At 42.3% G+C, this 24,672-nt stretch overlaps 2 protein-coding genes across 8 annotated transcripts in view; one reads left to right on the top strand and one right to left on the bottom strand.

Moving 5' to 3' along the window:
- The first annotated feature begins 863 nt into the window (after nt 1–863).
- LOC122831515 (teashirt homolog 1-like) overlaps nt 864–24,672 on the top strand; it is a 60,093-nt gene continuing 36,284 nt past the window's right edge. The window contains exons 1-5 of one of the 7 annotated variants that reach the window (XM_044117753.1): nt 1,744–1,876; nt 3,931–4,012; nt 12,677–12,858; nt 13,016–13,047; nt 16,536–17,214. In XM_044117753.1, coding sequence (XP_043973688.1) covers nt 17,175–17,214 — 40 coding nt within the window. In that variant the 5' untranslated portion in view covers nt 1,744–1,876; nt 3,931–4,012; nt 12,677–12,858; nt 13,016–13,047; nt 16,536–17,174. Of the gene's footprint in view, nt 1,215–1,743; nt 1,877–3,930; nt 4,013–12,676; nt 13,048–15,936; nt 16,306–16,535; nt 17,215–24,672 lie in introns of those variants that run through there. The other 6 variants (XM_044117755.1, XM_044117754.1, XM_044117751.1 and 3 more) reach the window with 6 other exon arrangements.
- On the bottom strand, nt 8,737–13,843 carry LOC122831526 (prostaglandin reductase 3-like). The gene is made up of 2 exons (XM_044117793.1): nt 13,190–13,843; nt 8,737–9,777 (listed from the first exon to the last, which is right to left on the bottom strand). The coding sequence occupies exons 1-2, from the start codon at nt 13,495–13,497 to the stop codon at nt 8,847–8,849; spliced, it is 1,239 nt and encodes a 412-aa protein (XP_043973728.1). The 5' UTR covers nt 13,498–13,843; the 3' UTR covers nt 8,737–8,846.

Raw genomic sequence — 24,672 nt, 5'->3', positions numbered from 1 at the left:
TTCTTTAGCAGGGACATGTATCTGGTCCTAATTTAACAAACTGAGCCAAATTCAAAGAAATTCCATTCATCTATTGTCTATACCAGTGTTTCCAGTGTTAAATATAAACCCATGTCACAAACATAAATGCTGCACGTTGGTTAGTCCATTTCGCAAAACCTCAATAAAATGCATAAAAGTTTGAGACTGTAATGAAATAAAGTGTTTAAAACCTCTGAGAGTATGAACGCATTTGCAAGGGCGTGTCTTTTCTATCCTAACTCTGTTTAGGCGAGTGGATCTTTCATGTTGGATCTTCAGTTTAACTGTGCAGCAGGATGTTGAAGGTTAAAAGGTTTAACTTCACTAATTGGCCACAGTCGCTGATGAAAGGTAGTTAACAAACAGGGATGCTGGAAAATGAAGAAATTAGGAGAGCTGGAAATGAAAACTTTGCTTAAGAAGGACAACAGATCATGTATAATTTGAACCAGTTAAGTCGGTTTTTTTAACAAGGCCTGGTGTTGTATTTGGAGAAAATGTGCATGGCTGAATATATATTCACTGGAATGCGAAAATAAAAAAAAAAACCATCATTTGCATTCATCTTTCCAGTTCAACTGATTTAATTATGCTATTTTCCCTGACTTTAGTCTTCTAGGACTGTTTTTTTTTTTTTTTTGGACATCAACCACAGAGGAATTCCCTAGCGATCTTCCCGTTTTTCCCTTTCCTCTCTCTTTTTACTCTCAGCTGACATTGAACATGTACCTCCATAAACCACCCGGTGCTTAAGACTTTTCCCAAAGACTTTAACAATCCCGGCTGAGATCTCTCTGTCCGCCGCAGTCCCCCTCTCTCTATCTCACTTTACCTCTCGCTTTTCATCCCTCCCTCCCTGTCCGAAGCTGTCCTCCCGGCCATCTGTCATGTTATGTTTATGGGCCCTTTTGCTTTTGTGTCCTGATGACCACTGTCACAGAGAGCTCCCCATTACCGATGCGGCCTGATGAACGATGTTACCCAGACGCGCTGCTGACACCCCCGTGTCCTTGGCCGCAGAGACACTGCCTCTGTAGCAAGCTGGGGCCGGTAAAGAATGAGGACAGAAGGGGGCCTGAGGGAGCCGGACTGAGGACCTGTCCGTCATCCTGCTGACGGGACGCTCATATTTCCTCCTCTGTTCTTTCCGCCATTTTTCTTCTTCCTTATCCAGCCAATTGAAGGCAGCCTTGGTAAGCATGGTGACAATGCTGTCATTAATCCTGAGCTGGTGAGTGGTGCCCTTGCCTTTCACCTGAATATGTATCTACATCCGCACAGATGCAACGAGGGATCCCCCTTCAAAAGTCCAAATAATGTCCCAAAGTCCGAGACAGCCAACAGAGAGATGATAAATGACACGGAATATATTTTTTATATGTCAAGTTGTAATGTTTTTATCTTAGATTCAACATATTCAAAGGTAAAATGTTATTTCTTACCACATTTGTTTAGTTGTTTTTTTTTTTACATTTGTAAATTTCACTTTTATTAAGAACTTGTACACATGCAGACGTGTTGTTATAAAACGAATATCTCCATTGTTTAAATAATATTGTACACGTTATTTTCAGAAAAGTTTTCGTCCACACGAACCCGCACAAATCCACCCCTAAGCATGTTCGGCTTGTTGTTTTGAACATGCCGAACCCATAGGGGGCAGTGTAGTGCAAAGCTATGTCGACCAATCAGTATCCTTCAAAACAACTGTGACTTCCTGTTAGGAATTTAACGTGGCGCTACGAGGTTTATTTATGTGGACAGATTGATAGAGGTAGCTACTTTTAAATAGCGTATTAGAATGTATAGATATTCAAACACAAGACGACACAGATTGGGAATCGTGTCAAAGCAGGTATGTGGATATTTTGACACATTATTTGTCACAGACTCGGATGCGTGAGATCCCAAGTTTCCGTTTTCCCATGTGCACATGCGAACGCGTATTTACGTAATTTCTTGATTTCTACAAATCTTGCAGCACAATCTGCGTAGCATAGGTCTAGTGAAACCTAACTCTGCTTTAAAAAAGAAAATGGAGGTAGTTTTTTTTTTTTTTTTTTTTAGTTTTTAAAAAGTCCATAACTTTTTAACAGATAGGGCCTTGTTGGTTTGGACAGCTTTTGTTTTCTAAAATTTAATGAAGTTACTATTTCAGAGTGCGTTTTACATTGATTCAAGACCTTTGGTTTACATAAACATATGCCTTACGATCTGAAGCTTATGTGTGTGCCAGAAAAAGCAGAAGTAAATCTGCACTGTGTTACACGTACAGTAGAAGGCCAGCCTCTCGAGTTGCATGAGTTCAGTGTTCTTAGGACCATGTGAAATAAAACAGATATTTAACAGAGGAAGTTTTATTTTTTACAGCTTTGTAGCATAATGTGAGCAATCTGTTGGACAAAATAAAAACCTCATTTAATCAGTGAGGCCCACAACCCCACCCCAGCCCCTCCACCATCCCTTGCTGTCTCCTTGCGAACGTCTTTACTGGCCGGTAAAGCTGCTGATGAATTCTTAAGCAGATCACACTGATAATTGTATTTCATAACTGTCAGTTGTGCGAAGGCTGCCACTGTGCCCAGGAGCTATTTGTGTCTCCACAAACCTCCTCTACCTCCTCCTCCTCCTCCTCTACCCGGCTTTGTCCAACCCTCCCCAATCACCGGGGACGAGCCCACCGTCTCCAGCCCCGAATTACTCAATCAGGAGGACACATTTACAGATGACACCTTTATTACAATTAATCAGGGGAACTTGATTAAGAAAGTTATTCCTCCCCCTTCATTGAGACTCACACAAGTGGCGCACGTCGCATATTGTAATTTATGTCCCACTGAGCTCTCGCGCCGCTGACGGACAGAAGAGACGACAGACTGCCAGGACGCACCGAGACACGCGGGGATGTTTACGTGCGGCGGAGTCGTGCGCGCTCGGCCGCAAACAAACACGTTTTCTGTCTCGTTCTGTCGCGCGCGTCTCAGGTTTTGTTTAAAAAAAAACAACCTATTTAATAAATGACTTTAATTGGATGTAGAGATGTGCTTGCAAAAGGAGCCATGAATATTCTGCTCCCTTTCTTCTTTTTGCACACGCACACACATACATACACCGTCCTGAATGAAGCCATCTCTTTACCTTTACTCACAGCTCCTGGGTCTGCTGTGGCTAATTAGTTGAGTGGGGTTTTAGGTTTGGTAATTAGGCAGGGGTAGGAGTGATGGGGGCTCGGGGAGTTGGAGAGCTGAGAGGGGTCTTGACTGACTTGCGGAGGGAAAGAAACTGGACTGTCTGGATGCTGGCAGCACCAGGCAGCAAGCTGGTGTCCCTGAGGCGCCTGGGAGGTAGACTACCGTGCCACACTACGGGGTGATGTCTTTGTTAGGTGACACATACAAAAGCGAAGGGGGGGGCGGGAAGGATGTGGGAATAAAAAAGGGGGAATCTTTCAAAAACTTCCCTGCAACTTGAATAAGAAAAAGCATAGCAGTTACTATGTACTGATAATTTGAGAACCAGGAAAAGCTGACTACTGTCACTCCAGTTACATAAACATTATCATGTTGTGGTTTTACTAGATGAACTCTGGGCTCACCAAACAATACAAAGAGATGCCAACACACAAGGGAAAGTTGAATTCCAAACTGTTCACAACCCTTCGATTACTTCTCATTTTATCATATCAGAATACATAAATGTTTATGTGTGTCGTTGCGATTTTAGTAAAAGGTTGTGAACATTTCTCAAATTAAAGGAAACTACATACATTTAACATTTAAAAAAAAAAATCTGAACAGTGTGGCATACCTGGATACATAGAACCATGTTTTGCTGAAATCATGGCTGCAATCTTTTTGGTACATCATCAGTTTTGCAAACTGACATTTTTTTCCACATTCTTGTTTGCAGATTGACCTTGAGAATTGATGCTGCCAATCAGATGGGAAGCAAAGCTTTCCCGCGGCATCATACTGCCACCACCATGTCCCATGTGAGTCCAGGTTAATCTCTAATGTTTGTTGTTTGCCACAGAAAGCGTTTTCTCACAGCCTTTCATTTAAGTTTCTCTGTTGACTTGTCAGCTGTTTTTTTTTTCAGTCGCATTGATGCTTTTTGTTTTGCGAAACTAATGCACTGAATTTATTTTAATGTGTCAGAGTAAAGGCTAATCAAATTTTTAAATGGAGGAACTGTGAAAATCCCTTTCCATCCTTTCACTTCACAAATATTTTATAGCATATAAAATATATATTTATATGATATATGAAATTTTTTTTTACATATATATATATGTATCATCTGTTGAGGCTTTGGTTGTAATATGACAAATTGTTAAAAGGTTCAAAGGATGTGTAATGCTGCAAGACACTGAGGTCATTTCACAGTAAAAGTGTAGCAACGGTGTAAGTCTTAAAATTCCACTTTTCCTTTTTTAAACTTACAGTTCACAACTTTTCTTCTCCTTTAAAAATAATCTGAACATATCTTTATTGGGACTAATGCAAATTCAATTCATTAGTCCCCCCCCCTCCCTCCGTCTCGCACCACACACACATTTAAGCGCAATAGATTGGACTAAGTGTTACAGCCTGCTTGTTATCTTGAAACGATTCATATTTGCACATAATAAGCATAGATCTCTCCACCTGTTCCACCATCGCAGTCTGCAGCAACACCTTCAGAAGGCCCCTCTCTATCTTTAATGTTTTGTTTACGCTCGGCGGCTCCACGCTGATTCGGTGCGATGCCAGTTAGCAGCCGAACCCGGCAACACAATCCAATTAAATAAAGAGTGTTGCCTCTTCAGGTTGCTGTGTGTTCTCTAATTGGGGCTGTGACTGCTCACTAATCAGCGGCAGTACAGGTAGGCCCCCTGAGGACGCCGAGACGAGGCCTCTCCTGCTAATTGTGGAAGACGCAGAACTTGGCCTCCTCCTCCTCTTCTCTCCTTTGCAGTCCGGCTCTCGGATGCGGGCTGAACCCGTCCAAACATCTGCGCGCATTGTCACCTCTGTCACCTCTCGGAGCGGCTGGCGTGTAGGAGCTTGCTTTTGTGTTCCAACACCTGAACAAACAGGGGTGTTGCAGAGGGAACCTGTTGTGCGCAGTCAGTGATTCCCAGTGCTTCCATTTAATTATAGTTTTAAGGCTGGAGTTTAATTATAATTTTAGTCCCAAAAGTTGCTTGAAGCCTGGTTTGTTCTATAGTTGAGAGAACCAGTATCTTATGGCAAAATAAGAAAAAAGAAGGATGCCAATTTGAGGTGTTTCTGAAGGTGGATGTTTGCAGGATGTTCTAAAAAATGGACAAAATAAGCAAAAGCACTTTTTTCATATTTTCCATCGTGAACCAACTCCAGCTTCAAACACATCCCAGCTGTTTATTGCTGCTGTATGAAGCTATAAAATGTCATTGCACTGATTATTATTTACATGGAAAGCAGAGGTTGAAGGTAGTGCACCAAAAATGATCTTCCTTTGTGAAACGTACTAACACGTGTAAAGTGTTTTGATGTTGGCGTCTAATAGAAAAATAAAGTAATCCAAAAATCTATACTATCTATTCTATCATCCATCTGTTTTTAACATATAAAAATACCACAGCAACAGCTATTTCATTAACATTTTTGTTTCAGCTGAGTGTATTTATATCGTGCTAAACATGTGCATTAACTACTTTGGTGTTATCTTGGTCTGTTAGTTATAAGCCAGAGATTGTTTGCATGGTAAAATGAGGTTGGAGGTTTCGCGTCATCATCGATCGTCCTACCCTACCCTAACCCAAAAATCTACCCTAACCCAAAAATCTATACTATCTATTCTATCATCCATCTGTTTTTAACATATAAAAATACCACAGCAACAGCTATTTCATTAACATTTTTGTTTCAGCTGAGTGTATTTATATCGTGCTAAACATGTGCATTGACTACTTTGGTGTTATCTTGGTCTGTTAGTTATAAGCCAGAGATTGTTTGCATGGTAAAATGAGGTTGGAGGTTTCGCGTCATCATCGATCGTCCCCAGCGAAACAACTGCAGAACACGTGAAGCATTTTTAGTCACAGTAATCCCTCATATAAAAGTACACAACAAATTATAGAGGTTTCCATATAATGACTAAAATAAACCCTTATTTAATTGGTAAAATAATTCAATTCTTCTCAATGGAAACACTTTCCATGGTCTGTCTCGAAATGTGTTTTCTCGTAGAGATATCACCGGTGGCGTAAGTTCCCCCCACCTCTATTTCCTGTTGAATAAACACCATCAAGCTAACGGCTGATTCAAAGGGGACCCAAAATAAAAATGCGCTAAAACAATTTCCATAAAATAGTGGCTTGCATTTGTTATTTACAGAGAAGCCATTTGCTATTCATAGCAGACATTTTAACCTGGGCATTTCTCTGCTTAGCCGTTTGCTTCAACATCCAGGACCAGCACATCTGGATTTACACTATCACTTTACAGCTGAACGAAGACACCAAGAGTGTTTTCTACCGCAGGTAGGATATTAACTACTGGAAAGCTTTTATGGGTTATACACTGTGGAAATTCTGGACAGTCCATTTCCACAGTGTTTTGACTTTCTCCAAACCAAAATGGCTCCGTCCTAGTGTGCTGCAGCATTTTGTTTTCTCCTGCTCCCGTCTCTTTGAAAGTGGCAGCTTTTGCATGCTGGGGTCACACCTGTAACGCGTTTCACACTGAGTTGTATTTTTGAGCAGCCACCTGGATGAGGAAATAACGGGATCACAGAGCATGAAGACGACAGGGCCTTCCTGCCAAGAAAGAACAGGTGTTTGTTTTTTCGGCGGAACACATTAACACGAAACAGACTGCTCTGACATTCGAAGACTAATGTCACTATGTAGCTTTAAAAAGGTCCAATCAGATGAGACGTTTGAAAGCTTTCGTTTGAGTGAAATGGACCGTTGTCGTTTCGTGATCAATGGCGTGTAAATAACCTTGATAAGTAATTTTGTGCGCCTTTGTTTTTTTTTTCTCTCTCTCCTAAAACACAAAACAAAACAAAAATAATGATAAAGAAAGAAAACAAAATGTGTCAGGGGGCATTTTCTAAAACATTCACCTTAAGTGATTTCCCCCCCCCACTCAGTTTGAGGGAGAAAATAATGACATTTTCTAGTCCAACTACTGCTTAGCTGGACTAATTTATCCTCTTTTTTTTTTTTTTTTGCAGTTATTACGAGCGGCTTCGGGGGCATGTGAATGAAAAGATTGATTGTGCGAACGGCGTTTCTGTCAGCCACAAACATGGCAATGAAATGCCGAGCGCACCTGGAGCGGCACTTGCTTTTGACAAGCTCGCTCTGATGCCAACCCCGCCCCCTCCCACCGCTCTCCCCGCCATTTCGAAAACAGTGAAGTCCATCATAAAATATTTATGGTAGATAAAGTAGTTGGGAGTGCTAAAAGCAAGCGCATTACGGCAGCAGGTATAAAATAATTCCAGAGGTAGGACTGTGGGGGAAGGTCTGTGTTGGGGAGCAGTAGGTAGGTGAGGCACAATAACAAAAAACATGAAAATGTTTTAAGAGGCTGAATGTGAGGACTTTTGTTTCAGGACCTTGTTTCAAAAAGCTACAGGTGAAACTGGATACAGTGTAGAAAAGACGATTCTCACTGCCTGACTTGAACTCTTGACTCAACTTTTCAAGTTTTAGATCTACATTTGTCCTCAGAGACAAAGACCTTCACTTTGTAGACATACATGGTTTTACATTTTGAAGAAAGTGGGATCTTGCCTGAGAAAGTTGTCCTGACTGTGGAGTATACGGGGTGGCATCTTGTGTGGGGGTTTTGCAACAAGAGGGACTGGTGTACTTCACAAATTAGATTACGTCATTTGGAAATTAGATTGCATCATTTGAAAGACCCATTTCAGATGGGTCTTTCAAATGGAAAAGTACCCCAACCACACATCTAAACAAACAAAAGTATCTCAAGAACAACCAGGTCAATATTTTGAATCAGATCGAGGCGGCCTGCAAATCTGACTTTGCTCACTGGTTCTGTCGAGAGAAATTGGTCAAAATGATTGTGAGCTTTTGGAAGGAAATCAAAAATGTTCAACTGAACTCATACAGTTCAAATGCAAATACTAAAGAAATAAAAGCTGAATTTGAGAAATTTTCAATTAAATATTCTTGCATTTAGCCAACATGAATAATTTTGCTAATCCCAGGTGAACTGGAGTTTCACCACCTTTCAACCAGCACCTTCTTAAGGTCTTTTGCTATTGTTTTGGGGTTACCATGTTTATTTTAAATATGTTTACCTCTGAGGCACAGAACCCATCTCCTTTATGGCTGTATGATGACTGGACATTCCTGTGGTTTATGAATTGTTTCAATCAATTAATATAGAACTTTCTGGCATCTGGACATTATCACTCAAGGACAGAACCAACCTGTGGAGGTCCACTCTTCTATTCCTATAACTTGGTAGAGTTTGTTTTAGATTTTTTTGTTATGTCACACAAGGAATGTGTTTCTTCAAAATATCCAGATGTATACCTCTATGTAATTTTGGTAAATCTGACTGTCAAACATTTTGTCTGATTTAATATCTAAGAAAAAAGAGGTTGTCTTTTTACACAGCTGTAAGCATTATACAAAATGATACAGGAACTTAGATTGAACACTGTTCAAATCTTAGAATCAGGGAAAAAAAAACTTTTTAAATGCTTATCTGTTTTTCAATCATTCTTTATTGAGCTTTATTAAAGATCTTACGAAAATAGAATCTAAATTTTGAGGCCACATAAAGTTTGATTTGATTTTAGTGCATCATTAAGGTAAATCACAGCTTGCTATTTCCAACATTTGGAGGTGCCACCTCTACCACGACCTTGCCCAGGTTTTTCCCAGCATACATGTAGTCCACTGCCCTGAAAACTGATTCCAGCCCAACAAATCTTCCCTCCTGCGCCATATCCCCACAATCCACCTCACACACCAGCTCCCCTTTGGCAAACATCTGCATCATGCTGGTCAGGGCCTCCCTGTAGTCCTCCAGGAAGTGGGGTAGGAAGAACCCCCGGACGCTGGCCGACTTCTGGAGCAGCTTGACCGGCAGCGTCCCTCCCTTGAACGGTGGGATGCCCGACGCGGTCTGGTAGCCCGAAATGAAGCCGATCACTATCAGTCTGCCCTTAGTGGCCAAGCTGTTCACAGCGAGCTCCAGGACGCTTCCCCCAACGGACTCGTACACCACGTCTACGCCCTGCGGGTACTCCTTCCTCAGTGTCTTGGCGAGGTCTTCCTTGGCATAGTTGATTGGCCTGTCGCAGCCGATGGATTTGAGTAAGCCTGCTTTCTCGTCGGACGAACACGTCCCAATCACGTGGCAGCCGGCCCGTTTGGCGAACTGCACGGCGAACTGTCCCGTTCCTCCAGCAGCTGCTGTGACCAGGACGGTCTCGCTCTTAGCCAGGTCGCCGAGGCGCTTCAGGGCGATGTAGGCTGTGGCGCCACTTACCAGCAGGGTGAGGAACTCCGGCTTCACCGAGGGAACGGGCACGCTCTCCTTGGCAGGGACTACTGTGTACTCAGCGAACGAGCCGCTGCCGAAGTACGCCACTGTGTCCCCGACGGTGTAACGGGAGCTGGCGCTGAGGCCGAGGCCTACGACCTCACCGATTCCCTCGAAGCCGACGTCAAAGGGGGGCTTCACCGAAGGGTCATAGCGGCCTGCAGAGTAGTTGATATCAGAGGCGTTGATTCCCACAAAGCTGAAACACAGAGATGCAAAAGTTTATTGTGTAAAAGGTGAGAGGAAAAAAACAGCTGCAGCCTGGTGTGGCAAGTTAAAAGCTTGATCTAAAATGCCTCATTGGATCATAAATGTAGGGATATAATTCCTGAAATCCTGCGTGAAGTTTAAGATTCGAGCCTTGTTCTGTCGGGTAAAACACAGGTTTGTTTTGGCAATACCGCAACGTTTTTTTTTTTCCTTCCCCTAGAAAAGAGCAGTCCTGTACCGACAGGACAAGGCTCATATCATAAAACACATTAAATGATGTCATAATTTATTGTCTTCAGAGACACCCACAACTAAACTGAAACTGTGCCGTTTTTATTTATTTATTATTTTATTATTTTGTTGGGTTTTTTTGTTCAATCAGAAGACAGTCGCTTCATGCCTCAACACAAAAAGGCGGTGGTTTTCATCTTACTTTTTGTAGAGACGCTGGGAACAAATCTGGGAGAAAAGGAATGTATAAATAAATCATTTACTGTCTTTTAGAGCGGCGGCGCATGCTGGGCCTCATTACTGTGCATGTCACATGTGTACTTTGAGCTTGTAGATAATGCTCCTGTGGTTTATAGATGGGTAAAAATGATATAACAAAACGCCTTGATTCGACTCCTTTTTTTTTTTTTTTTAAACATCTGTGGGATCAGCTGCTTCACAGACATAATGTGGTTTTATTAAAGAGGAACAATTATTTGGATTTACACAGATAGAAAATACTGAAGCTTTTTAAGGTCTCATTGATATAAATGTAGAGATTATTTTGGAAATGAAGCCCGAATCTGTTAAACCTGCAGCCTTTGAAATTGTGTGGAAAGCTCAACGGCATTCGGCAAGATAATGTGCTCAAAAATTGTTTCTTTTTGTGGCAAACGTGACAGCGTTGGTGTAGAGGTTTGCTGACAAACACAAAAACACAAAAAGAAAAATGTTAAATAAGACGTTTAAGGTACACTGATGTTCTAAAACATCATTTACATGTTAAATTACGGTTTTAAAACCGCAAAATTTCTGTCAACCCATTTCTAGGATTTAAAGACTTTTGAATGAGATGCCCCAGGCAGTAATGGAGTGAGCATGGAGGAAGACAGTGCTGCCCCTCCCCAACCTACTGCTGCACACTGGTAGTCAGACAGCTGTTAAATAGACTAGGGTATTTGTGAGGTATATTGGGAAATATTTTCAGTTGCAAAAAACCAGAGTCGTGGTGTGGGAACTAAAAAGACGAGCACAAATCACTCTTATTGTGGCATCGCACGTTTTAAAGCAGATTTTTAGTTCGATTCTTTGCGTTGATAAAGTGAAACTGTGGCGTTTTTATCACAGGTAATGGTATCCACAGAATCTCACACCTAAAATGTGTGAAGCAACCAAAGCTAGATGTTTAGATGCACTGAAAACTGAGCTTTTTAAAAATATATATCTTTTATATACTACAATAAAACTAATGATACCGTTACACATCAGACATAACAGACATAAAAAACTGATGACAGTGAACTCTGTAATAATGTCTTTCAGGGTCAGTTTCAGTATAAACGTGTGTTTTGGGGTGCAAAATCAAAACCTAAGGAATACAGATGCAATAATGCCTTTTGAAGGCCAATAACGCCTTTTAATTTTACTTTAAGGTCTGATTTGTATTTTGTGCAATTCCATTTTTGTTTTTTTTTGTTTTTTTACAGTAAAGAAATATGATTCAAAACATGTTGTTTTTTTTGCTGATTTACTGGTTAGCTAAAAATGTGTTGTAGCTTAGTCCGAGACAGACTTGCTTGATCTGTTTGATGGGCAAACATGATTTGTTCTGATGCAATTAATAAATAAAACTGTGAAAAAAAATAAATTTACCAGAGTTTTTATCTCCGAGAACTGTGTCCTGATCTTTCTGCATTGTGCACAGAAACCAGAATAGTGCGACAGTATTGTTTTTACAGAGAACTGCCTCTGAATGAAAAGTGTATTTCAGTTTTATCAGACGTTGTCACCTTCACTGCTTAGATATCTTACAGAAAAAAAAAATAAAATCTTTCCATAAACAGAGCTTTAACAAAACAAAAATTAAGAAGTACAAAAGAAGTCTAATTTGTGGGGTATGTGGAATAACTGTATTCATAATCTAATATCACCTTTCTCTTTCTTGCTCATATCTTTGTTTTAGGTTTGTACTCCACCAAATTGTGTGCACAGATCGAAGACGATTCGAACACACACTCGGTAGAGATCGCTGCAGATTAAAAACATCCCGCTGCACTGGCTGTGATATTTAAGATAAAATTACTACAACTCTCTTGGAGCTTCAGCTGATTCTCCAACTCCAGTCAGAGGCAATTTATGAAAACGATGAAAGCTCTCCCTCTAAAAATTCATCACCTGCTTCAAATTGTATACAATTTCTACCTCACAAGCTGCACCGATCAATCGGCAGAAGAATGGAATCAGCCTATTTCCCCTTGTGGATTCACAAATCTAGAGCTTTCAACTCTTACATCTGTTGAATTTAAAACTTCTATTGGGATAAGGGAAGCGACAGCAATTTTGTCTTTATAATCTTCAGAATAAAAGAGGTTGGATTGGGCCAAAAGTAAAGGCAGGAAAAACCTGATCGGTGCATCTCTGCTTTCAAGCTGAACAGGTTCTAATGCAGAACAGTTCACACTCGTTTATGTTCGGCTTAATGGGGGGGAAAAAATACTTTTTATGGAGAGTAAATAGAACAATAAACATTACAAACTTCATCAGGCTGCCTGCACAGTCGGTAGTGGGGTAGTAAATCAAAAACAGGAAAAATACAAGAAATCAAGCCCTATAAAGTATGTTTCTAGACCTACATCAAAGTAGACAAATGCTTAGTTTAATGCTGCTTGTGCATTCAGATGCAATCGGTGCTGGTCTGTGAGGAAACATGTGCCTGATTCCACCCAAACACACTGCTGCTGCTCTGAATGGGAGACATGATGCTGATGCTGCAGCTCCAGCGCCACGTAACGCCGCATCTCCTTCTCCATCATCTCCTGATGCCAGTCTGAGCCCCCCCACCGACTTTCTGTGTGTGCAGGTTGGTGACGTAGGGAGACAGGAGGACAGAGAGACGGAGAGAGGGAGAGATGGAATGATAGACAAATGCAGGGAGGGCGGAACTTGGAGTAACTGTTTTTTTTTTGTTGTTGTTTTTGTTGTTTTTTTTTCCCCTCATCTCGTGATGATGATGATAGTGCTGATGATGATCGCGGTCGCCGGATTTGAGGTAAGCGGAGAGCTTTCTGTAACTTCCCCCCCAACAACAACTGTGATAGATCAGACACCGTATCGGTCATCTCCCCCGAACCCCTCAGCCCCCCAACCCCCTGCCTCACTCCATACCCCACCTCCTCCCGGCAACAACTCACCGATTCCGGACGAGGAGCTCTGAGTCTCCGGGCGTCGGAACGGCGACGGTCCGCACGCTGACGGCCTCTCTGAAATCCTGACTGAGCTTGGTGACGACCAGCTTCTTCATGCTGCTCGGTATGGAGGAGCCTTTGAAATCCATGAAGTGCGCCGAGTAGGACGTGTCGATGATGAAGCGCCTCGGAACCGTCGGGCGAACTCCGGAAAGCGCGTCGGTGGCGCGTGCAGCACGAGCCCGGCCGACGAGCGACCCGGCGGCTCTCCTCCCTAGTAGCAAAAGCAGCCGCGGCGGCGACGGGCTGACCATGGCTCCGAATTGTGGCAAAGTTCACGGAGCAAACTTGCCAGTAATGAGCCCTGCTGCCGTTAGCCTGCGCTACAGGCTTTTTTTTCTTCCCCCTCTGCGCATTGCGCGGCGCGCGCAGATCAGATCAGGCCGAGCTGAGCCGCAACAATCGCGTTTCGACGAGTAAAAATAAACAAACCACTCCGCGCTTTTGTTACGCAGTATCTACATCTAAAACCACGCTCCGAATGTGTATATGTGCGTGTGTTTTATTGGGATTAAAACGCAGCACCGCCGCAGCTCAGTGGGGAAGAGGCACAGCAGCGCCCCTGACTTGTCGTCGGAGTCCCTCCCCTTTCCCGGACACACAGCATTCACTTCCTAGTACATGCAAAGGTGAAACGGATCAATCCACACAAATCCCGACCTGTCCCCTCCACACACACATCCTCCACAAATTCATTGTTACATCTGAAATACTAATAAAAGAATATGTAATTTACAAACGCGCTCCAGTTTTGCCTGTCTGGTCGTCAGTTTGTGTGGGTACACCTGTAACCAGAGCTTTCTCACCGGCGATTTGTGAAATTTGCATGTTTTCATTTTGCTGTCATCTATTGTCGTCTGATCTTTTTTTTGGAAACAAAGGGGTTGTTGTTTCTTTCTCTCTCTCTCTCTTGGAAGTCCGCCCCGACATTTGTAAGGGGTGTCAAAATGAGGGTGGGATGTGTATGTAAGAAGAAGGAACAATGAAATTGCAGAAGCGCTATCAATATGTTACCACAAAATGTTAAAGTGGAACCACCCTCCCATGTGAAACCATGCTCCAACAAATGTAGAAAAATTCCAGAAAGTGGGCGGAGCCAAATGAGACTGAGGGGCAAGGTCGAGGGTAAGTGCAGTTAGCACTGATGCTAATTTATTAACTTTGTCACTATTTTGTGACTTTCCTGACACCTCAAGTGACTTTTTAATCAAAAACCAACAAGTGACAAATCTAGTGACTTTTTCTGTGTTAAAGACTTTTATGGACAACGTGCTGCAATTCAGCTGCAACTCTTCTTTGTCAATAAGCAACAAGAGCTAGCTTGAGCACCGTTTTAAACAAATGGTAGAATTCAACTTTTTAGCCACTGTCTGACCTCAGGAGGCCACTCCTGAGACGGTTTTAGACAAAAATAATGCAGAATTAAACAGGAAAATGTCAATATTTGCACAGTAACAAAAACATACATAGAACCCTAAATATCCTCCTTAGACAATGCTGAAAAAATGGTTGATTTAGGGCTTAGCTACACTTTAAAGTAAAACCCAATACATTTAGCTACGTTTTTAACTCTATATAACAAAAATGAGATGTTTTGATATGTTAGTTCTCGATCCCTGGAACATTTTGGGACGAGGATTACGGAGCTAGCACAAATCTCATATTTCACCCACAAAATTGAAACATCTTTATAAAGCATTAACAACTAAACATTATTCGTATTAACCAGAGATGTAAACCATAAGGACTGCTAGTAGCTGTCATTTCTCCAACTTTCTTAGTGTTTTGTAGCTTCCATATTGGATACTGTTTGGCACTGGCAATGCCTAAAAATCCTTATGAATTATCTGGCAGTCATTGGCCAGACCATCTTTTATGCATAGTAATTTTTCTAAATATCAATTTAAACTAGGAAAAGACATGTTTGAAATAGTTGTAGCATATTTATTCTCCCAGTTATTACAGCAGAACGTTATCTAAATTGTATTATTACTGTTTTAGATTTTTAGGGGTTCCATCTCATCTCCCTTACCTTATCAAAACTTCCCCAGCAGATACTAAAAAAATTTAACAATCCAAAATTTCTTAGAACAATTTAAAACAAAGAAAACAAAACAACAACACAGTTTATAAGCATAAGTCAGGTGATAACACAGCTGGCAGGACAAGATGAGAACACTTCCATGAATCTCTGGTAGCGCCCTCCCTCCCCCAAGCACAATAAAGTTGTCCACCCCCTACCCCCCCTCCAGTCAGCGTTGTTGTGTTTGTTTGCTTCTATGGTTTTAAGAGATTGAAGTTTGAATGAGGTGCAACATATATATATATATATATATATATTTATTAATTTTTTTAATTTTTTTTTTTTTTTTTTTTTTTTTTTTTGCAGCAGCAGCAGCACTATAAAATTCCTATTTTTTGGGTGCCTCCCCCATTCTGGCTGCCCCTTTTCCAAACTTTCTGGTCGCACCCCTGCCTGGATGTAAGTTTGGGTACCAAAAGACATTTGTCTCTAAAACGGAGGTTTAGTATTTTTAAAGCAAGAGGAGAGAGAGAGAGAGAGGGAGGGAAAGAGAGAGAGAGAGAGCGAAAACAAGACAATTAAAAAGATTGACAGGTAGGCTCCTCTGTCAGGGGTGACGCTTGCGGAGAGGGGAGGAGTAAAAACTGTAGCAGGAAAAGCCACTCGATGCGTCTGTCTATCAGTTGAGACTGTCTGAAACAGCTTCCAGATCCACCGCGTTTCCCCCATTTTTTTCCCACCTCCTCTCCTTTCGGGAGAGCGACCTCGGATCAGTCCCCTGGAGTTTCCTTCTTCTTCTTCTTTCTAAAAGACGCATACGTTTTTTCGCTCCTGTCGATGTGATCTGATCAGATCGGATCTGATCCGAGTGTTTTATTTGTTACATATATATTTATGTATGAATATATATATTTTTTTGGGGGGCGAAGCTCGGATGCGCTTCTTCACCGCATGAAGCTGAGATCCTTAAAATAAAGAAAACCCACACCGACTCCGTCCGAGATGAGGCGTGGAAATTATTCGCACCACTCTTAAAAGCGTGAGTACGAGAGAAACGAGAGTGCATGTCTCAGTTTATTGTTCCCCTGTTTCTCTTTTCCCTTCTTCTTCTTCTTTTTCTCTCAAATGGGAGAGGAGAGGAGGGGAAGGAAAAAGTCTCCGCCGGACGGCTGACGCTGGATCCGGGCTGAGGTGGTGTGCAGGGGACGGGGTTGACATGAACCCATCTTAACGCCTTGCTCTCTGTCTGTTTTCTTCCTTTCTTTTTAGGTGTCGGGGTAAAGAAAAGAAGGAACCGGGAGCAGGAGTGGAGACTGCTCCCTCACATCGGACCTTATTTGTTTGGTGAAATCACCTTTTTTTAATATATATATAGTTTTGGCGTGCGTAAAAAGGCGCAGCAAAACTATCTCTCTCCCCCTCCCCTTCAACCGGGACTAGAGATTATTATAGGGGGATTTATTTTTTGCACACACCAAAAAAGGAGTGAACTGAAAACTTATTTTTTTATTATTGTTATTATTTTATTTTTTATTTTTTGGTGCTTTATTTTTGCTTCTTTTTATTAACACTGTAATTGTTTGATTTTTTTTAATTATTATTTTTATTGCCGGCCAAGGAGAGAAATGAAGGAAGATGATATTTGATGGACACGGAGGTTTCGGGAGCTGGCCGAACCCTCAGTTTCGCTGAAGCCGAACCCCAGCCATCATCCACATCCAGCAGAGACACGAGAAGCCTGGTGCTTTTTTCTTTTTTTTTTTTTTTTTTTTTTTTTTTTTTGAGCCTCAGAAAAGGGATGATTCCTCCAATCTAATCAGACTTTGACGCCTCTTTTTTTTTTAAAAAAAATACATAAATTAAATAAATACACCTGCATGAGAAGCTCCGTGGAAGGTGACGGTCACTATGCCGAGGAGAAAGCAGCAAGAGCCGCGGCGATCAGCAGGTACAGCCCGCTCCTTCCCTTCTAAACCTTTCCTCTTTCTGAAACATGGCACATTTCATTTTTGTTTCCACGTTTTAGGAGGCTATTAGTTGTTTAAAAAAAAAACAACCACATTTCTAATCCTTCCGTCTTGTCACCCGTGACTCACATTAGTTTGGATAAAGTGACCCAAACTGCGCAAAAGACGCACGGATCCGGCCACTTTTTCTCTGCCCTGGAAACTTTTAAGAATCGTGAGATAAACTAAATGGCATGTTGTTGTGGGGGTAAAAGCTGGGAGGGGAGTTTAGAGGTTCTGAGAGTGAGTGAGTAATGATGAATAATTGACAGAGAGTTGGTTTTTTCCCCCTCTCTCTCTCTCTCTTTTTTTTGGTGGGGGGTTTATTAGAAGATTGCCATCCTTGATTTGATGCGTGATTGATCGCCTGTCATGTGGCACTCTTTGATCTGTTCATCCCCGATAAACATCAATAAATCCCCTCCGTGAAGGCTGCAGCGTTGGCCAATCAGACACACGTGAAGCCCTTCTGTTTTATCATCATCATCATCATCATTATTATTTTTATTGCATGCAATTTATTATTATTATTATTATTATTATTATTATTATTATTATTATTATTATTATTATTATTATTATTTAGGCCGAAGCAATTTTATAAAGTTGGGAATTTAGTATAAAAAGAGAGCCAGAAGCATCAGCTCGTTTATTTTGATGTGTAAGTGTAGGACTAATCACTAAACCACAGAGTGAAATCATTTCGCTACAGTCGCTCTGTTTATGTGAATATTTGTAATTTCGGGAAGAAAAACAAAAAAAAAATATTAAACTAGAAAAACAGTAGAAAACCCCCAATTTGGAAAGAATCAGTATAAATCACTGCAAAATGAGGAGCACCCATCCAATCTCAGTTAACGCAACATTAGGTGAATCTGAAGGTGGCACGTGTGTAGAAAAATAATAATAAAAAGAAATAACATTGGAGTCTGTTGTGATCGTGGTCCTGCACTTTGATGGCCACAGGTAGGAAAGCTCTCCTGTGGCGTTGTGTTGGTGCTTCTAAGTGGGATCATTCTTTCTCTCCTGTGATTGGCCAGCACATTGTACAGTTGGGTGTATGCACTACGTCTATTTTTTTTATTTTTTTTTTTCCCCCAGACACAAATAAGAAATTTCTCTTCCGGATTTATCCCACGCTCCCCGCTAGAACAGATATACCCGTATGCTGTGATGTTTAGCAAAGTGACCAGCTGACAGAAGCAGTTATTGGGGAAAAGGACCCCACAAGGTTGACATGTACTAGTTTGGATTTGGATCTGAACCCCCCCACCACCACCACCACCAACCATCACCCCCACCCGCCCCCTCTGCAGCCTTTAAACAAATGTAAATGAGTGACAGGGGCTTTTCTACCTCTCTGCTAATGAGGCTGAGCCTTTGAAGTTAGGCATTAACAACTGCAGCGAACAAAAGACAGTTACAGAATTTTAAAGAGATTTTTTATTTATTTATTTTTTTTTAATATGAGGTGCAGAGCAGGTCGAACGGGAGGCCCGGCTGCCGAGGACTTTGAACTCAGCGGGTTTTATCATTGTGATGATGTTGAGGAGGAGGAGGAAGAGGAAGAGAGGGACTGTGAGAGATGGAGACGATTCTCCAACTGAACAGTCTTCCTAGAATCGCTGGGCCACACTGGGAAACCGAGGGATTCGGATTTCCACTTCCAGGGCTCGCTGTGCTTTTCCGTGCGTTTTTTTTTTTTTTGAGGGTTATGAAGACGGAGGTGTGCGTGACATGACACTGCCGTGACCTCCCCGCCCGCGAAAACGCACACACAAACGCCACCGAGCCAGCTGAGCGTCCGCCGGGAGCCGCGAACATCACGGCTCGTGACGGTCGATCAAACGGAGGGTCTTCCTCCATTCTCCCAGGAAAACGAGAGTCCAGATAAGGACTTCCACTTGTACTTCACACACAGACACACACACGCCCACACACTCGCTGTAGTCTGGCCTGATGCTCTACTGGGAGCTGCCACTGACCTGTAGCTTCCTCCCTGTGTGCCACATCTCAAACTGCTATCAGTGGCGAAAATCAGACGTCACATGATTTAAAGAAAGAAACAAACAAAATAAAGAGTTTTGGTGCAGATTTCTATAAATTTCACACCGACTTAAATAATATTATGTTGGTATTTACATACAGAAAAGATTTTTAACGTTTTACTGTCAAGTTGCTGACAGAGATACATTTACTTCACTATATTTTTCTGCATTTTCTCCACAACTCAAATATTTGCATCACTTTTCAAAAAAAATTTTTGAAGAAATTTGTATTTTTTTTACAAAACTTTTCGAAACATTCAGGGTCTCTGTCTCCACGCTTTGGAGTTAAAGGAAGGCGAAACAAACAAACATGTGGGCCCTTTTCGTTTTCGCCCGAATCCAGTCGCAGGTTTTTACCAAACGCATTCCGTTACGTCTGTGACCCCGCGATCCCGGAAGTGCCGTCCTCCTGCTCTGCATGACACCTTGCGGCCGTCCCTCCTTCCCTCCCCTCCGTCTTTCCCTCCCTCTCCGGCGAACCACTTTGTCTTTGAGGCGGCGAAGACGAGGGACGAGCGGAGGACGGAAAAAGGAGTGGCTCTGCCTTTCATCCGAGGCGGTTCTCGGATCGGCTCAGATCAGATAGTCGCTGCTTCGTCTTTTGAAACACGCTGGTTAATTATAAGACAGACAAGCGTGTGTGTGAGTGTGTGTGTTCGGCTTGGAGGGTGGATAAGGGGTGCTTGTGGTGCTGCTGAGACGGAGGGAAGTAGGAGGATCTGCGTGTGTGTGTGGGGGGGGTGTTGGTGGATGTAAGGTTGCTTCCTGTTGGCTTCATTAGAGAGAGCCCTAATTATCTGCGGAGCTGATGGATTTGTGACAGGCCCTAACGATTAATGCTGACAAATTCAGTAAGGTGTCAAGTCCGCAGCTGCCTTGATGTAATCAAGTTGATATTATACAGTCCCCGTAGCCCCTAGTGCAGCACCGACTCAATTTACCAGTGCAGGTGACAAATGGACTTTGCTACCTGACTAATCACGTCAGGAGACAATGCCAGTTAATGACCTCGGCGTGCCCCCCACCTGTCTTTTACTCCCACCGTTCTCATAAGGTCGTAATAAGAGAACCCGGACCTGCTCCGACATGTCCTGACCTTTTTTTCTGTTTGCACGTTAGATACGATTTTGGTTTTTCTTTCTTTAAATGGCGCGTCGATTTCCACAAAAAATTCCCCACTCGAAAAGTTCCTCCAAGTCGCCATTGTGGACGTTTCCCATATTTATTGATATTATTATTTGTCAATGACACGGTACAGGCCGCTCGGTGCATCAACTCGCTGAAGCGGTCCTAAGAGTCGTGTTTTATTTTTATTTTTTCTTTCTTAAAGTTCTAGACATCCTGTGGGGGAGCGTTTACGTTTTTCACATGTGTTGCTTGTAAATCAAAACAGTTTCCATGTTCTTCAGCTGAACACACACACACGAGCTCCCTCTCTCCAGCCAGCTCGCTGAAGGCCTCCGGTTTATTCCGACCCGGAGAATCGCAGCGCCCGGGGATTAATGATTTTGCATGTTCGGGGCGGATCAGATTACATGGCGACCTTTGTGCTCCCGGTTGACGACGCTGTTATGTGATAGTCCTCCCCTAAAAATAATCAGCAGGTAGAGATTTATGCCCACCCACCCTACACACATATGCACACATACACCCACACACACCACCTTTCTGATTTAATCCCTCTAAAAACCTGCTTTTGTTTAGTTTTTTTTTCTTTATTTGACCAACTACTTCCTGTGACCATCTGAAAAGGAATCTGGAGAGACTTACAATTTCAAAGACTTCACAGTGTCTGAGTCAACTGTTGGTGTTTGAGCTTTGCCACAATAAAAAAAAAAAAGAGAGGAAAAGTGTGCGCATGTGTGTGTGTGTGTGTGTGTGTGTGTGTGTGTGAAAGAAGCAGAAACAGCCGAGACCACGAGTGTGTGTGCCTCAGTGCTGACCGGTGTCAGCTTTCCTGGAATGAATAACTCAAATGAACGCAGCAGTGACCACGCCAACTTAGTCATCCTCTTTAGCACGGCCAGCCTTCGCTTCTCATCCCCGCCCTCCCCCCTCCAACAACCACCATCGCCGCCTCATTGGAGCAGGAAAACGAGCTGGAACAGGGTCAGGGTTTTCTCTCGTCTAGCATATTTTTAGCCATTTCCAATCAAAAGCCTTGAAAAAACTGGGACCACCTATTGATCCCCCCGCTGTCTGTTCGGTTTGTACGCTTCCGGTACACTCTGAGTGCGTGTGTGTGTGTGTGTGCGTGTGTGTGTGTGTGTGTGCTTGGCACAGCGAGAGCTTGCGGCGCTGTAGTTAGCAGGTGGGCTTCAGCTGACCTGGTCAATAGCTTTTTTTTTTTTTTTTTTTCTTGCTCCTGCACCGGCCTCTGAAAACGATAGTTTAAATTTACATCTGGGATTCTGGGAGGTCGGAGGTCAAACACGCTCAGCTTGCTCCTTTTTAATGCCTCAAGTAACCACATGTGCCTTTGCAAGCCGTGGACTAGAATGAGATCATGGCTGTGTGTCAACCTTGAGTAAAAATATCACAGTATCACTGCACTTACACAAAGATTTTATTTGAAGCAAATTGTTTTTACACCTGCTTAAATAGTATAACATAGTGCTTATTAAAGTCATAATGTAATACACTCATTGTTACCTTGATGTTTAAAGACCACAAGCCTGCGTTTCGCTGCTTTACAGATATGTAGCTCGTGTCTTGTCGGATGTTAGCATAAGTGACAAACGACGGATGCTTTTCCACCAAATCTGGTTCCGTTGTCGCCTCCTTTCGACAACAGGAAGGAGGCGATTACTGCTCCGTCCAGTCAGAGGAAAACTTCACGCTGACATCTCATTAGCAGGATTTTGAACTTTAGGAATGACGTAATGGAAAAATCAAAGCTAACTTTCTAGAACCTCGCTTTTAGTTGATAACAGGCGTACGCCACTTCAGTTAACATTTGTCACAGCTTTTCTTGTTAGCAGACCACTAAATTAAGGCTATAACATGCAGCGCGATTACTAGCGAAGGATTTCAAGAACATTGCCTTGGCAAATGGTGATCCGCTTTCAGATCCATCTCAAAAGTGGCATTTTTAGCAAATGCGTGGCCTTTATTGCCACAAAGATCACCCTGTTTATGTGTAATTACACTTAAATGATGCATTGATCTTTAGTCCTTCCAATCCCAATTGTTGCAGATAAAATGTCATATAACGTGTGACATTTTATCACACTTTTCTGAGGCAGCTGATCCAGTGGGGAGTCAAGGATGCAGTTTTGTTGCTATCTACACCCGTCCCAAGCTTTTAAACCTCAGAGCACTTTTCAATACATCATCCAAAAATGGAGGATGACACAACTGGAGACCTACAGAGACGGGGAGAAAACTCCTGCACTTCCTCCTCGAAGGACGGCATGTTGAAAAATGTTTGTGATTTTTCACAAACTTTATTTTACCGGTAATCGGCCCGTGCCTCACTCTAAGGCTTCCTGTGGTATTCTAACCTAAAGTTAGCATAGATAAATAATCAGACAGAAAAAACAGCTAATCTTGAGGTTTCTCCGTTCACGTTAGTTTTCACTTTTTCATCTTAACACCAGATTTTGTCTCTTTTTTTTCTTTTTTTTTTAATCTATTCCTTTACAATTCTTTTTTGGGGTGTTCTCACTAAAAATCCTTTCCTCCCGCCGCCGCTCGCAGTCTGTTGCCCCTCACCGCACTTTAAAACACACATGCACACCGTGAACCATAAACACCGTCAGACACTCGCACACCCACAGACACACACCTATACCTAGTGCTTAAGTGCAGCCAGCATGTCTCTGTGGGAGGTCATAATGGAGGTGGCTTAGTATGATGGGAAATCATATCATTAAAGCAGCCAGATGTGCTTTGTTGCCTGCCTTGCAGCACATAAAAACAGCAGCAAGTCATGGGATCTGAAAAGGAAAAAAAAAGAAAAAAAGAAGAAATCCAAGTCTGAGAAAATCAAGTCTGAAACAGATAGAAAGCAGCCCTGTGGGACTGGGGCTGACAAGCAGCCTTACTGCTGACTGCCATAGAAAAACAATTTCCACCCAAATAAAGTATTTTCTTTTCCTCTTTCCGTTTTTTAAAAATATTGCAGCAGCAGAAACAAACTCTTCTCTGAACTTTTTTTTGTTGTTGAGAAATTCCGATAAGGAGTGAAGAAAAACCTTTGATAAATTGCTTCCTGTCACTGTTATCAGCTCTCCACGAAGTGTGCTTAATTACGATGTAATAGTGGTGTTGTGCTGAGTAATTACATTTTGTTAAGGGTCCACAGCGGGGATGTAAGACTTAAGAGCTCATTAATAGAAAACTGTTGATATGTTTTTTTTTTCTTTCTTTCTTTCCCTCCTCGTCTGGCACATAGTTGGAGACATGAGGAAGATAAGAGGGGAAATGTTCGAGAGAACTAGTCATGCAACATTTAAGGCTCAAAAATTGATATCTCAAATTTTCTTAAGTAAAGTATTACATTAGCTGTGGGTAAATTTGCTTTCTTGATCAGCGCCGTGCCTCCTCAAGAGGCTACGAGAAAGTCTGCCAGAGCCAAATTTAACATGTTACTACTATCAATAAAAGATGAGCAATTACAGAATATTTTGTCTAATAAGTATTTGAGTTCCTCGGCGCTTGAAAAAAGCTCAGAAAAAAAACAAAAAACTAAAACATGTAGCTTACCCACTCATTACATCAGTTGGCAGGGGGAGTGAGAGGCAGCCCTTTGATGCCAACAAACAAACAAGACAAACGAGACGGGGCCCTCTACAGAAGAACCAAAGCCCCATCCAGGGACGCCATACCCCTGTGTACCCCTCCCTTCCCCCACTTCTTCTTCTTCTTCTACTTCGGATCCTTCTCACATCTCTACCTCTCCATCTCTTTCACGTGTCTCCCGTTTCGTAGAGCTCCCTCTCCTCTTTCTTTCGCGCTTTCCTGCCTCTCATGCGCCTTTCTCTTCTCTCGGAACCAAAGAGAAACTTTACTTTTGAGCTTTTCGTTTACGGCAAAAAAACTTCCCGTTCCCTCCTGAGTCTCATCAGGCAGAAGTCAAGGCGAGATAGAGAGGGAGTTTCCGCTGGGCGGACTTTTGAGTTTTAAGCTTCTTTTCCCTGCAAATAACAGCTTATCCAAGCAATGTTTTGGTAACACTAAGCGATGATTAAAATCTGGTTTTCATGATGTCAAGGTGCTCGGGAGTACCGGCTAAATGACGATCTTGGTCGCTGGTGTTGTGGTGTTTGTGTATTTGCATGGGAAGGAGGAGTGGTGGGGTGAGGCTTTTAGGAAGGATATTTAAGCTGACAGATGAACAGGACGACGGAC

This window comes from Gambusia affinis, linkage group LG05, assembly GCF_019740435.1.
Source record: "Gambusia affinis linkage group LG05, SWU_Gaff_1.0, whole genome shotgun sequence".
Taxonomy (NCBI): domain Eukaryota; kingdom Metazoa; phylum Chordata; class Actinopteri; order Cyprinodontiformes; family Poeciliidae; genus Gambusia; species Gambusia affinis.
This window is presented reverse-complemented; position numbering and strand designations above follow the sequence as displayed.

What these genes read in the sequence shown, in the direction of transcription:
- LOC122831526 (XM_044117793.1), bottom strand. Translation starts at nt 13,497, where the DNA reads ATGGTCAGCCCGTCGCCGCCGCGGCTGCTTTTGCTACTAGGGAGGAGA. An exon ending in GAGCTCCTCGTCCGGAATCG is followed by an intron (nt 9,778 to 13,189) that starts GTGAGTTGTTGC and finishes TCTGTGTTTCAG; the next exon opens with CTTTGTGGGAATCAACGCCT.